General features: G+C 36.5%; 1 protein-coding gene across 1 annotated transcript in view; it reads left to right on the plus strand.

Annotated features, from left to right (window-relative positions):
• The window catches only part of FREM2 (FRAS1 related extracellular matrix 2), a 141,408-nt gene that overhangs the window by 76,256 nt on the left and 53,024 nt on the right, over window positions 1-12,128 (plus strand). The window contains exons 4-6 of the mRNA XM_050913928.1: window positions 1,138-1,368; window positions 4,116-4,241; window positions 5,161-5,412. Coding sequence (XP_050769885.1) covers window positions 1,138-1,368; window positions 4,116-4,241; window positions 5,161-5,412 — 609 coding nt within the window. The remainder of the gene's footprint in view (window positions 1-1,137; window positions 1,369-4,115; window positions 4,242-5,160; window positions 5,413-12,128) is intronic.

A 12,128-nucleotide genomic window follows, 5' to 3' on the forward strand; every position in this document is an offset into this window, starting at 1 on the left:
TTGTTTCACAGAATATAGTTCCTGTCCAGATTTTATTTTTTCCTGTAATGAGAAAATACAGTTGTAGCAATTGGAAAGACAACAATAAACATAGATCATTTTCCAGAAAGGCTATTGTGAGCTGGTCTGATTAGCAGCTACGAGCATTAGGCTTGTTTTCTTCAGTCAATGTTGGCAGTCAACTGAGGCTGATACAGGAGGTGTTGAAAGCTGTTTGCAGTGTCTGGGGAGTGAAAAGGTGAAAAAAGATTGCATTATCACATTCTGCAACCTTACACCTGTCTCTACCTTCTGGATCTGTTCCCTTCCTCTTCCTAGTGATGCATTTGGACCAGGGAGCATTATTCTTGTACAGTTTCATGTCGAAACCTATGGTGAGCTTACACTGTTTAGAAAAGGCACTCAATTTAAAGCTGGTTTTGCAGACATATGTAAGCATTTACCTGGCATGGAGCACAAGCTCATGCTTAGAAATCAGGTTTCTGTTTAAGTCTCTTTCTGAATAAGAATCTGAGTTTTCAGGTATTGAGATGTAGTTAGGACACCTATTTTGGCATAAAATTTAAGGGATATAGGCACTAACTAACTGGACCTAAGTTAAAAGGCTCTGTTTTGAACAGTAAACTAACTTTGATAATACATTTCTTTTAAAGAAAGTAAAAGAATAAAAGAGATGAATGAAATACAAAGTTAAGGATGTGTGGTTTAAATTAATTACTGGTACTGAATAACAGATATGATTTGAATTCTGATCCTTCAAACAGAGTGTTTACAGAATTTTCTACCTATGGATTCAAGTTCAGTTTCTGAATTGAGCTGACTCAAAATCCAGCAAAAGCAGTTTGAATAACTTGCCTCTGATTACCTTAATCCTGCAAAATGGAATTACAGAGTTGGAAAGAACATAAAAGATTCTAATTCTAATTCTGTCCAAACTGCCTTTCATAATGTTAATTGATGTGCTTCCACCTGTATGTGTGACACCAATATAAAATTGATCAAGAGTAACAGAGTTGGCTTAAACACTCTCAGGTTGTGATAAGCATGTTTTTCTAAAACTTCTTTTTTTAAAGATGACATAATGAGAGAAAAACTACAAGTGATGTTTTTAATGACCTGACTTTCTGATTTTGGCAGGTATTAGCACCAAAGATGGTACTGCCAAGAAAGATAAAGACTTCAGAGGAAAAGCCCAGAAGCAGGTGCAGTTTAATCCTGGCCAAACCTTAGCTACGTGGCGAGTACGGATTTTGAGTGATGGTGAACATGAACAGTCTGAGTCCTTTCAAATTGTTCTTTCTGAGCCTGTCATGGCAGTTCTGGAATTTCCTGATGTATCCACAGTGGAAATTATTGACCCAGGAGATGGTAAGAACCTTTCCAGAACTGTACTGCCTATGTGCATATACCAAAAGATAAATTGGAGGGCAAATGCTAACAGTGGATAGTAAAGCTTAGCTTTCCTCAGAGTATTTCTGAAGACAGACTTGGGCATTGGGTAGCCATTTGTCCTCTGTCACTTTAAGTGATTCATGAATATGTAACTAGGGTAGCATGCTTTGATGAAATACTTGCGTTTTTCCTATGATATATTCTTTCTAGGTTTTTTGTTTTGTTTAGTTTTGTTTTCATTTTAAGTATAATAGGTTTTCGGTTCAATGTGTTTGCAAACAGAGTGTATCTGCACAGGTGGCTGGAGGCTGACTTGATTTACTGTGCCATGATAATTCATGTGGGAGAGGATGGTACAGGAAAGTCCAGGCTGGTTGGTCCCAACAAGCTTGGGTCTTGAAGCAGACTAGTTGCATCAGTTAGGCCGTAATAGCAATCTGAGAAGCTCAGTAAGGGTGAGGTTCACTAGACCAAGTACAGCACAAACTGTGTCAAGAACAAATAAAATTATGGTTAAATGTAAATGAAGAAAGAAGCTGATTTGAAAAAAAAAAAAAAGTAGAATATGCTCTGGTTGCTTTGCTTTTCAGATGCATCCAGACACTTGAACCCATGGGCCATGGTCACACAGAACTGTCCTCAAGGAATCTTTCAAGTATTGGACAACTGTAACAGCTTATTTCATATAGTCTTCCCTAATTAACATTTGAAGAGGACTGGGCAGGAAAACTGTCAGAGGTTTCTTAGTTCCTAGTTACAAATGCAAGTTAAACCAGAGGTTATCTGACATCTGTATTTAGTCACTGAGAAAAATAGTGCTTAACTTGAAAAGCAGTATGTATGAGACACAGAAATTACTTGAAAATGTGTTAAATCTCTCTCTCTTTTTTATGATTAGTGAGATAACACAACTCAAGATAATCATCTGAGTCATCTTAATGCCAATGATAGTTTTTTCTGTTTCTTATATTAAGATAAAATTTTTACAGTCCCAGAGAATTTGTAGTAATTATACATAAAGTGAAGTTTCATAGGAGAAAATCAAATGCACAGCTGCAAATCAAGGAACATCTACAGGAAAAATATAGAGAGAACTTTGAGGAGAAGGACTGGGTTTCCTAATAATCTTTTAAAGTGCAGGGTATAACAAGTTCAGATGCTAACTGAATAGGAACTATCAGAAGTTTTATTCTGCTTCCAGTGAAAATTATTTTAAAATTCGTTGATTTGAATGGTGTAGTCTTAGCACCAAAATAGTGAGCTTGTTTGGAAAGCTGTACCAGCCCGTTGGTGTATGGGACATTAGTTAATGTTTTATTCCAAAAAGAGATTGTATAAAGATGTGTTTTCTGATACTAGCTGAGATGTTTTAGGTCATTCTCCTCTGAGCTTTTATGTTGTTCATAAGGTCTGTTAAACTTTTATAGCGTCATTTTACTCCTAGTTGGATAATTATGAGAGAGACAGGAGACAGAACAAATCAGATTCCTGCATTTTTTTTGAAGGATAGAGTTTTTCATTTTGTCAACTTAATGCTAAAGGCAGAAATAAAAGGAACAAATTGGGGTTTTTTTAGTGTTACATTTTGTTTTACTTTAAAACAAAAAGGTAGGGGTTTGGTGTTTTTCACATTGAATTTTTGACTTGCTGGAATAGTGAAAGTGTCTAGATCTTATCAAACCTGAATTACAGCATTTTTAAGGCAGACTTTTGACCTTAAGTCATGCTAGTAGTATTTTCCAGTTGGAGAAATAAAACCTGGAACATGTTTTCAAAGAAGTCACATGACAATTTTCAGAACATTGTTTGCCAAAGTACTCTGAAATAATGAAAAGATTTGCTTTGTGCAGTCAGCTGATACCACTTGATTTGATGTTATGCAGAATTACATTCTGTTTGGGTTGTAGTCATACTAATGAAACTGTAAAGGTGCTTTATAATTATATGCATAACCACCTTTTGTTCTTGAGTTTTTGAGAGAACAAGAACAAAATTGATCCTGAATCCCAGTAACAGCATAAAACTCAGCAATCTCTTTATATGAGTATAAAATAATGAAGGAGTTTAAAATGCATTTTAGTGTTTTTTTCCCTGAAAAACAGATCTGACATTCTTTGGTCTGATACATTTGAGAGTGAGATTGCTCTCCAGATTTCACTGACTGTATTGGCTAGGTCTCCTTTGAGTAAAACAGGAGTGTAGACATGTGTCCAACTCAAATCAAATGTCAAGTCAGAGTAGGATAGCAAGATGTCAATCTTGCATCCTCAATGCCAAATTATTTTCATGGTTATCCTGATGCAGTAAGTTAAGGAATGGCCTTGCAGAACCACTGCCTGTGGGTGAGCTATGCTATTGATACTTCTGTGATTAACAGTTAATAATGAAATACCATGGAAATAATAAAAATATAGACCTTGTGGACAAATTCTCCAAACGGTGTCTTGCACCATTAACCCTAGATAAGTAAATTAGTCACATTAGAGAATACTTAGTAAGGACTTGTGAATTCAGACCTAATGATCTGATTTTCTTTTCCATTTCTGAAAGACTAAGAAACTCTACTTCTCTCACCCTCCAAGTTTTTCTTAAAATTCAGCACCATTACTGATAAACAGGAGTTATTTGTTGCACTTTAGAATATGCTAAATGCTCCTAGCTATTTTATGGGTGACCATATGAGGCTATAGATCTACATAAACAAATGTGTCTGTTCTTTGCAGAATCAACTGTCTTTATTCCTCAGTCCACCTATACTATTGAAGAAGATGTTGGTGAATTATTTATTCCAGTCAGAAGAAGTGGAGATGTGAGCCAGGAACTGATGGTTATCTGCTACACACAGCAAGGTAACAGGATCTACTATGGAAAAAAAAAGGCAAAAATGGAAAAGACGCAGAAAAGCAAAAAGAATTATTCCATCTATTGCATAATAAAATTGTTTATAACTCTGTTAATTACTTTTTCATCTAAATATCTTCAGTCTCAACTGGAAATGTATTCATCTTTGCAATCTGTCTTAGAGTTTTATTGAATACAGCTGAAAAATTATCATGTTCCAAATTTCTGCCATTTGTTAGGAGGTGAAGAGGATCTGTGTTCTTTATCTTTTTGCAAGATTTTTATATGCAGCCCTGTATACCTGAAAGTGATGAGAACTGAAAGCACTGCAGTGATTACCCAGGATATCCTTTACTTTTTTGTATCTTGAAAAAATTGCTATAAAATAATAATGCTTAATTGCCACGCTTCTCCTTCTTCTATCTTTCAATCTCCTATTAATTATATCCACGCAGAGCATGGGGTCCCTACACCTGTGCTTTTATTATTATTTTTCATCTGGAAAGACGAAGCAACATTTTTGGTGAGGTGATCTAGAATCAAAATAATTTGTTTTCATCAAATTATATCTGTTATAGTTAATTTCTGGTCCACCGGTATCTTCAATGGGTAAAATATACTAAGGGAGTTAACTGGTAATCCTCACAGGGTCTTCTTTGTCAGTCTGTGTCTCTTGTGATAGACTACACTATTCCTTCTGACTGAAAAACTGCAAATGAATTTGAGGAGCCATGTGCTTGCATTGCATCATATACAGAAGTAGTTTGTCCAGGGACCTCAGAAATGTAGCCTCGGCAGAGGTTTCAGCCCATCTTGTCACCTAAAAGTAAATAAAAATTAGAAGATAATGAAAATAAAATTCAGCCTCTGTGAGGGGATCATTATAACCATGGTATGTATAGTGACTGTTTTCCTTTTATGCCACAGGAACAGCATCTGGCACTGCCCCAACCTCTGTACTTTCTTACTCTGACTACATATCCAGGCCTGAGGATCACAACAGCATTCTACGTTTTGACAAAGACGAACGAGAAAAAATGTGTCGGATCGTCATCATAGATGATTCCTTGTATGAAGAGGCTGAGACCTTTGATGTTTTGCTGAGCATGCCGATGGGCGGAAGAATTGGTGCAGAATTCCCAAACACTCGAATTACCATTGTACCTGACAAGGATGATGGTAAGACATCATGTAATAAAGTGATATTCCCAGTTCAGGACAGAAACTACAAATAGCATCACACTCAAATCAGCATGTAGAAATTGGATTTTTGCACTTCTTCCTGGTGGTTAAAACACACACTGCTTCCATCTTGAGATTTGAAAATACTATTAGAAAGCTATGTGGGTTTTTTAAAGTATTTAGTACTGATACTTTATGGTTTGAGAAAATCGCATGAGCAGTGACTGGGAGTGAGGAGATGCACCTTTCCATTCTATCACAGTAACAGGTGTGATCCAAAATGTCACCGTGCATGGGCACCCTTGTATGTGTGATTCTGAGGTTGTGTCCACAAAGCCTTCAGGTCCATTTCATTATGCTCCAAAGGGCCGTATTAGAGGCCCTGCTGGACCAGAAGCCATCTAGCAGCTGCTAAGAGGCAAGCTATACTCCTTCTAATTTGATGCTGCATTTAAATTTCTGCCTAGAAGTGTCCATATGTGCTTCCTTTCTCTTTTTAATAAAGCAAATAATCAAAAGACAGTAATGTTGCTTTAGAAATCGCCTCAGTAAGGAAGTGCTGACAGAATGATGTCCTTTATTCAAGTGGTCAATAGCTTTGATATATTGCATTGGAAGGCACATTTCTGGTGGTGATTAGAGAGAGGTCTGTGACTAAGGAAAAGTAGAATCGGCACACTGTATCACCAACTGCTTTCAAAAATACATGTAAATATTATTGTGGCCTCAAGCCTCGCCTTCAGTGTTCCTAGTATTGGTGTGGCAACTCTCTTTCTAGGGGTGGTAACAAAAAGGTTTCCTGGTACAATTGCCCTCATTTAGGCATGGAGTTTGGAGGCTGACATCTCAACTGTAAATTCTATGAAAGAAATACTGATAAGCTATTTTAGTCCTCTCTATGAGGCCATAAACCATCTATTGTGACACTGTCATATTTCCTAAAGACTAATGTGAGGAATTATATAGTACAGTACTCTCTGAAAGTCTGATGCCAAGATAGACGATTATTATCAGCACAGTGATTTCTCCCTAGTTAAGGATATAAAAGGCAGCTCTTAAAGGCAGGAAGTTGACACCCATCTAATTGCGTCGTAAATACTCAGTCTGCCTGAAATTTCTCACGTGTAATCCTGTGACAGAGGTGGCTTTGTTTTCTCTGTGGAGCATTTGGATAATCATATAGCATTAATGAATACAACAGTTTGAAATAACACTTCTTGTAAAGTAAGAGTTCATCTATCGAATCCAAGCTGAAACAGAAACATGTTTATCTGACTTTACTGTGATAGCAAATACAGGTTTATTTGTGTAGATTTTTTACAACAATTTGATTTTTTGAATAATTTTGATGAATTCATGAACTTTACAGTTTGTAGATAGCAGGGCATAGAATATTGGGAGAGTAGCTATAAAAAAAATATATCCATGAAGAAGCTGATTACCCAGCTTTTGAAGGTGTTCTGACTGCTTAAAATGTATACGGAAAGTTTGAGATGGGGAGAATGTTTCTCCAAGAGATTATTTAAAACAGAGATGAGATGAAATTAGAGCATCTAACTTCACTGGGAATCTCAGTGCCTGGGAGGGAACACTGTTATATACTGTTTTTAGCATTTAAAATAAGATATTGTCATTCATAGGCTTATACAGTCATTTTAACAGTAACCTAGAGTGACTTTGAATGAGAAATGATGAAAGTTAATCAATCACAACATAGTGTAGAACTTAACAGTTTATGAAACTCCCACAACATATTAGGGAAGTTAACAAGAAATCTCCTTTATTTTAACACTGCCATTAGAAAACATGAGAAGTAATTTGGTTTGTATACCACCATTCAGTTTTAAGTCTAATATTACCTGCATTTATGAGCACAACTTGCCTCAATGCTACAAACTTTTAAACAGGAATTATTTAACAAATAATAATAATCATATGGGATTTATTAAAAAAGCCGGGGAAGTGTTTGGGACATTAGAGTAGAACATTTTCATTATGTAACAGCTGAAACATCTACATTTATTGGTAAGAGTAAACAATATTTTGGATATTGAAAGGTAAGGGGGCTTTGAAGGACAGGTATGGATCATTTTTTACAAACATTCACTTCTCGTTTTGCACCCAAAATATTGCATATGTCATATTTGAAATAGTGTGACAGAACTGCTTTTTTGCTTTATGTATCGGTGAAAGTACTCCCACAAAAAACTCCAGAGCGTTCAAAAACTTACTAACAATTCACTTACCAGTAAAGTTTTCTACCCCAAGCTTTTAGTTTGCACAAAAAAATAATGCATGGTAACAGAAAAGTCTATATGCATTTTGTTTCATCTGAGATCCGTTGTGCTGCCTGTTCTATAAAAAGCAGAGTACAGACTACAGAGTAGATAAATTATAAGTTATACCTTACATATTTATTTCTGTATTCACACATGCATATAAATATATATATATGCTTATTTCAGATTGTGTATATACACACATATTTATGTAACGTGTGAGCAATTTAACACCCTGGCAGTCATGATTGAAATTCTGCATAAATAAGCAGGGGATTTTAAGCAGCATTGGTTATTATTGTTTGCAGTGCACAAAATTAATTTTAATAAGGTAAAACAGTATGCTATGTGAAATAAAAAGCATTTTCTTTAGCTTTTAACAATAAAACTTAATTCAGAAAATGCCTAAGATAGAGATGGATAAAAGCTTTAGCACACAGATAATAGCCTATGAGCTATAGTAATGTTATCATACTAAATTCTGTAGTCCACTTTAGTCTCTTTACTTCTCATCTACTGATATATTTTTCTCATTTTTTGTTTAAATTCATCTTCTACTTAACAAAGTTTCTTTGGACGAATGTCACAGCATGTCATTAAATTGTGATTTCTCAAAGTACTGTGACTGGATTAACGTTATGCATTGACTTCTTCAGGTCAAAAGATACAAACAGCAAAGGTCAAAGTTTAATAATACTACATGAGATCTTTCCTATGGAAGTCAAGTCAGCACTAGCAACATTACCTTATCTCCTCTGGCATTCAATGCAAGTTAATTAGGAAACATTCACCTTCAGTACCTATCATCAAAGTCTTTTCTTCTTTTATTTCTAGAGAAGGCCCTTAGGGTCTAACTAAAATAGCTGAGTTGCTTTACAATCATGACAATAAACGAAAAGTGAAAGAGGTGTGCTCAACTTTCTAGTGAACCAGAGTATATTAAAGAAATTCCTGGCAACTGAATACTTTAATTGGGGATTATACACTTGTGCTGCGCTGCCAAAGCAAAATCTGGGGGAAAAAAAAAAAAAAATCATAGTATGTATAACATGCAGAAGTATATTTATATATTGTAAAATGTGATTTTAACATTGGTGCTGCTGTTGGGAGATTTCTCAATTTGGAAGGGACTTTTCCTGATAGGTCCTGAAGTTGGAGACAGATAGAAAAGAAGAAAAGAATTAAGTTAATGAAATACACAGCAAAGTTGTGCATGGAAATCTTGGATTCAAAGTTACACATGTCACTACAGTTTAAGCACTAAAAAATAAAAACATGGATCTATTTGAGTCAGAGGTGATAGTTACTAACCATGAACCACTGGAAGAAAAGCATTCAGGGGAAAGACCTATGCAAATCATCCACTTTTGAAGTGTCAGTAATCTCACTTGATATTAACCATCTATACACTTAGACATCTCATTCCAGCAGGCTATGCCAGGATCGTTCTATAGTTAATGAAGAGAGAGATGTACTCCCAGGAACCATCCCATCCTAGGAGAAGCATCTAAACTGTTGAGATCAATCACCGTGGGTACCTGGTGCATCTGAATACATTAATTTCTGACAGTAGATATAAACCCTGCCCTTAGCAATTTAATTTGCCATTCAACCCAAAGTCATAAGCACTACTGGGCATGAAGGAAGGAATTTTTTCTAATTTTGTGTTAAAACAGCTCCTACTATGAAATGCCATTAAACAACAAACAGATATATAGCTATTCCTGCTTCATAAAATAATTATGATTTCTGAAGAAAAATCTAAAAGAATCTAGTTGAACTCTAAATAAATGAATGCTGAAGAGTGTTTCAATAGGTGTTTAGATGTTCAAGATAAAATCCAAAAACAAACAAAAAAACTCAACCATTTTCCATACAAATGTGAACTTGTGTTACTAAATCTAGCCAGAATTGATGGGCTGAACTACTTGTCTTCATGCGTCTCAAGGATTTGGGGGATGAACAGAAATCCCTGGAGAATTTGAGGCCAGTTGATTGGCTCAGGACATACCTATCCTGCATGGAGAGCACAGAGTTCAGCATAAAGCTCATTCAGAGGAGGCACTTTACACAATAGATCAATATTGTGCATCTAGGAAAAGGAAAATAAGGTTGCTGTGCACTTTTCATTCCCCGTGGAGAGAGGAGTCCTGGAGTTTAGTCTCAGACCCTGAAAACACTCAGACCCCAGTCTTCCATGGAAATGGAAGTGCCTTAACCCCCAGGCACTTAGCAACTAAGCAAGATCAGCCTGGAAGCACTCTCTGTTTTTCCAACTGAAGCTGTGACTCTGAAATCATTTTACATATATAGAGAAAAAACGAGATCAAACTCTTTTGTTAGTGTTCATCTGGGAACGAGGAGCCTGTAATCTGGTTCCAACGCTAACAGTGTTGCTGTGTTGTGTGCAACAAGTCTGATACAAAATGCTTTAGTCCTTGCAACAAGGCTTGCAGTCAAAGCTCTGCTCTCTCATAGTCAAATGTTTTGATTGCCAGGCTGCTGATTAGGACTCTTTTTTACTTACTTTGTCTTGTGTTGTGGGCAAATTTTAAACTCTTGGTTTGTAATCACATTTGGAAACCAAAGAGAAGAGGTGTGATGAATGCAGAGCTGGAAGTTTGCAGCTAAGAGGAGAATGCTTACAATTATTTTGTTTGCTTCAAGTTTTTTGTCAGTGGCTGTATTCCCATGTGATTTTAATTCCATGCTACTGTATTTAGTGTTGCCATGAGAGCACACAGCCTTACAGCCAGGCTGACAAACAGTCATCTTGCCTTGGTGGAATTGTTGAAGCCTCACGCTGTTCACAGCAGGAAGTACATTAAATACATTTGTTCCACTTCGTTCACATTAGATGGGCAAGCAGCCGTTCAAACTTCTTCTTGACATTTCTACATCAAGGCTGGGAAAGCAAAAGACTCAGGTTTATGTCAGAGGTTTGCTTACCATTTTCTTTATACCTACTCAACAGAATCGATTGCTTGTGTCATCCACATGATAGAGGATAGCACTATCTGGGAATATTTTACAGCTGAGAAAACTGGATGATGCTATGATCACGGTATGATAATGCTGAAAGCCGATGCTAGAGGTCAAACCGGACAGATTAATTCTTTAGTCTTCTGGAGATTTCTTTAAAACACTTGCTGTCACTCCCCCTACAGTTAATTAAACTTTGGAAATCCTTAGACCATGTTCTGGAAATCAGTAGCCACTAGCACTTGTCCAACTTGCTTGGAGTAGTAAAGTCCATATTGACGTTTACTATCAATAGCCTGAAAAGAGGTAGAAAGTCAGCACTGCAATGCTACATTATAAATATATGCTTTGCATTGTCTCCCAGTAGGCATACAGTATCAACTAACTTTCAGTGTGTGTGCTGAGCCAAATTTCCAGCTGATGATAATTAAATATTCTATTAGTAACATAGTTTGTCAGAGGGACATCCTTATCTCACAAGGCTATCTGGAATCTCCTTATTTCCACTGGCCTCTGAGGCAGGCAGTCAAATGTGTCTTTTTCTTTTCGACAATAGGTGTGCCATAACCTTAAACTGAATGGGTGGTTGATTGATCTTGGTAGTTAATATCTGCTAGTCTATTTGTCCAATTTTGGTTACAACCTAAACACTATAGGCAGAGCATGCCCAGTGTTGTATTACAGACTGGAGTCATGATTTGGCCAAGTATCCTTCACCATTCTCTGGAGATGACTAAAATAATGAACTACTTGTTCTTTTTTCCTCTGTACATCCATCATTGACTACTTTCTCCCTTTTCTATTTTTACAGTGCCTGTGGGTCTAATGCCTCTGGCACTTCTGTGCAGCTTTTAACTTCTTTTGTCCTCTCATTAGGCAAAATCTCTTCGTGACCCCTCCCCTTTCCCCAGTCTGTGGCAGGTGGTCAGACTGGCAACTAATCAAGGGAAAAAGTGGAAGACAGCCAATTTATGACACATTATACTCCCGGTTTTCTTTACTTACAATTTCTTACTATCACCAATTCAACAGAGTGAAAAATGTTCAATTTGTGATGATAGCCTTAAAGATTTTGGAAAGTCCCTGTTCACTGTCTATCACAGAAATAAATTCATGTCATATCTTACAGTAGGACATTCTATAGAGGCAACCAGGTGCATTTATGATTTGCTTTTCTAGCATTATCTGTTGCTGACAGTTTATGTGTGTGTCTGCAGGTACACAATCACACATTGTATATATAAATGAACTACAAATGTTGGATTAATCTCATCTTCACTTAGCAGCTTAATAACTAGGTATATAGTCCAACCGTATGATCTAGGCTCCTTTGATAGGTAAGGAGGACAGAGTATGACCTCCAAACAGTACTTTTTCACATCTATTTCAGATGGCTCCTTTACGATAGAGGACTCAGCTGGTGGAGCGGCGTATCTCTAAGCCTTCAGTACT

This window comes from Gymnogyps californianus, chromosome 1, assembly GCF_018139145.2.
Source record: "Gymnogyps californianus isolate 813 chromosome 1, ASM1813914v2, whole genome shotgun sequence".
NCBI lineage: Eukaryota > Metazoa > Chordata > Aves > Accipitriformes > Cathartidae > Gymnogyps > Gymnogyps californianus.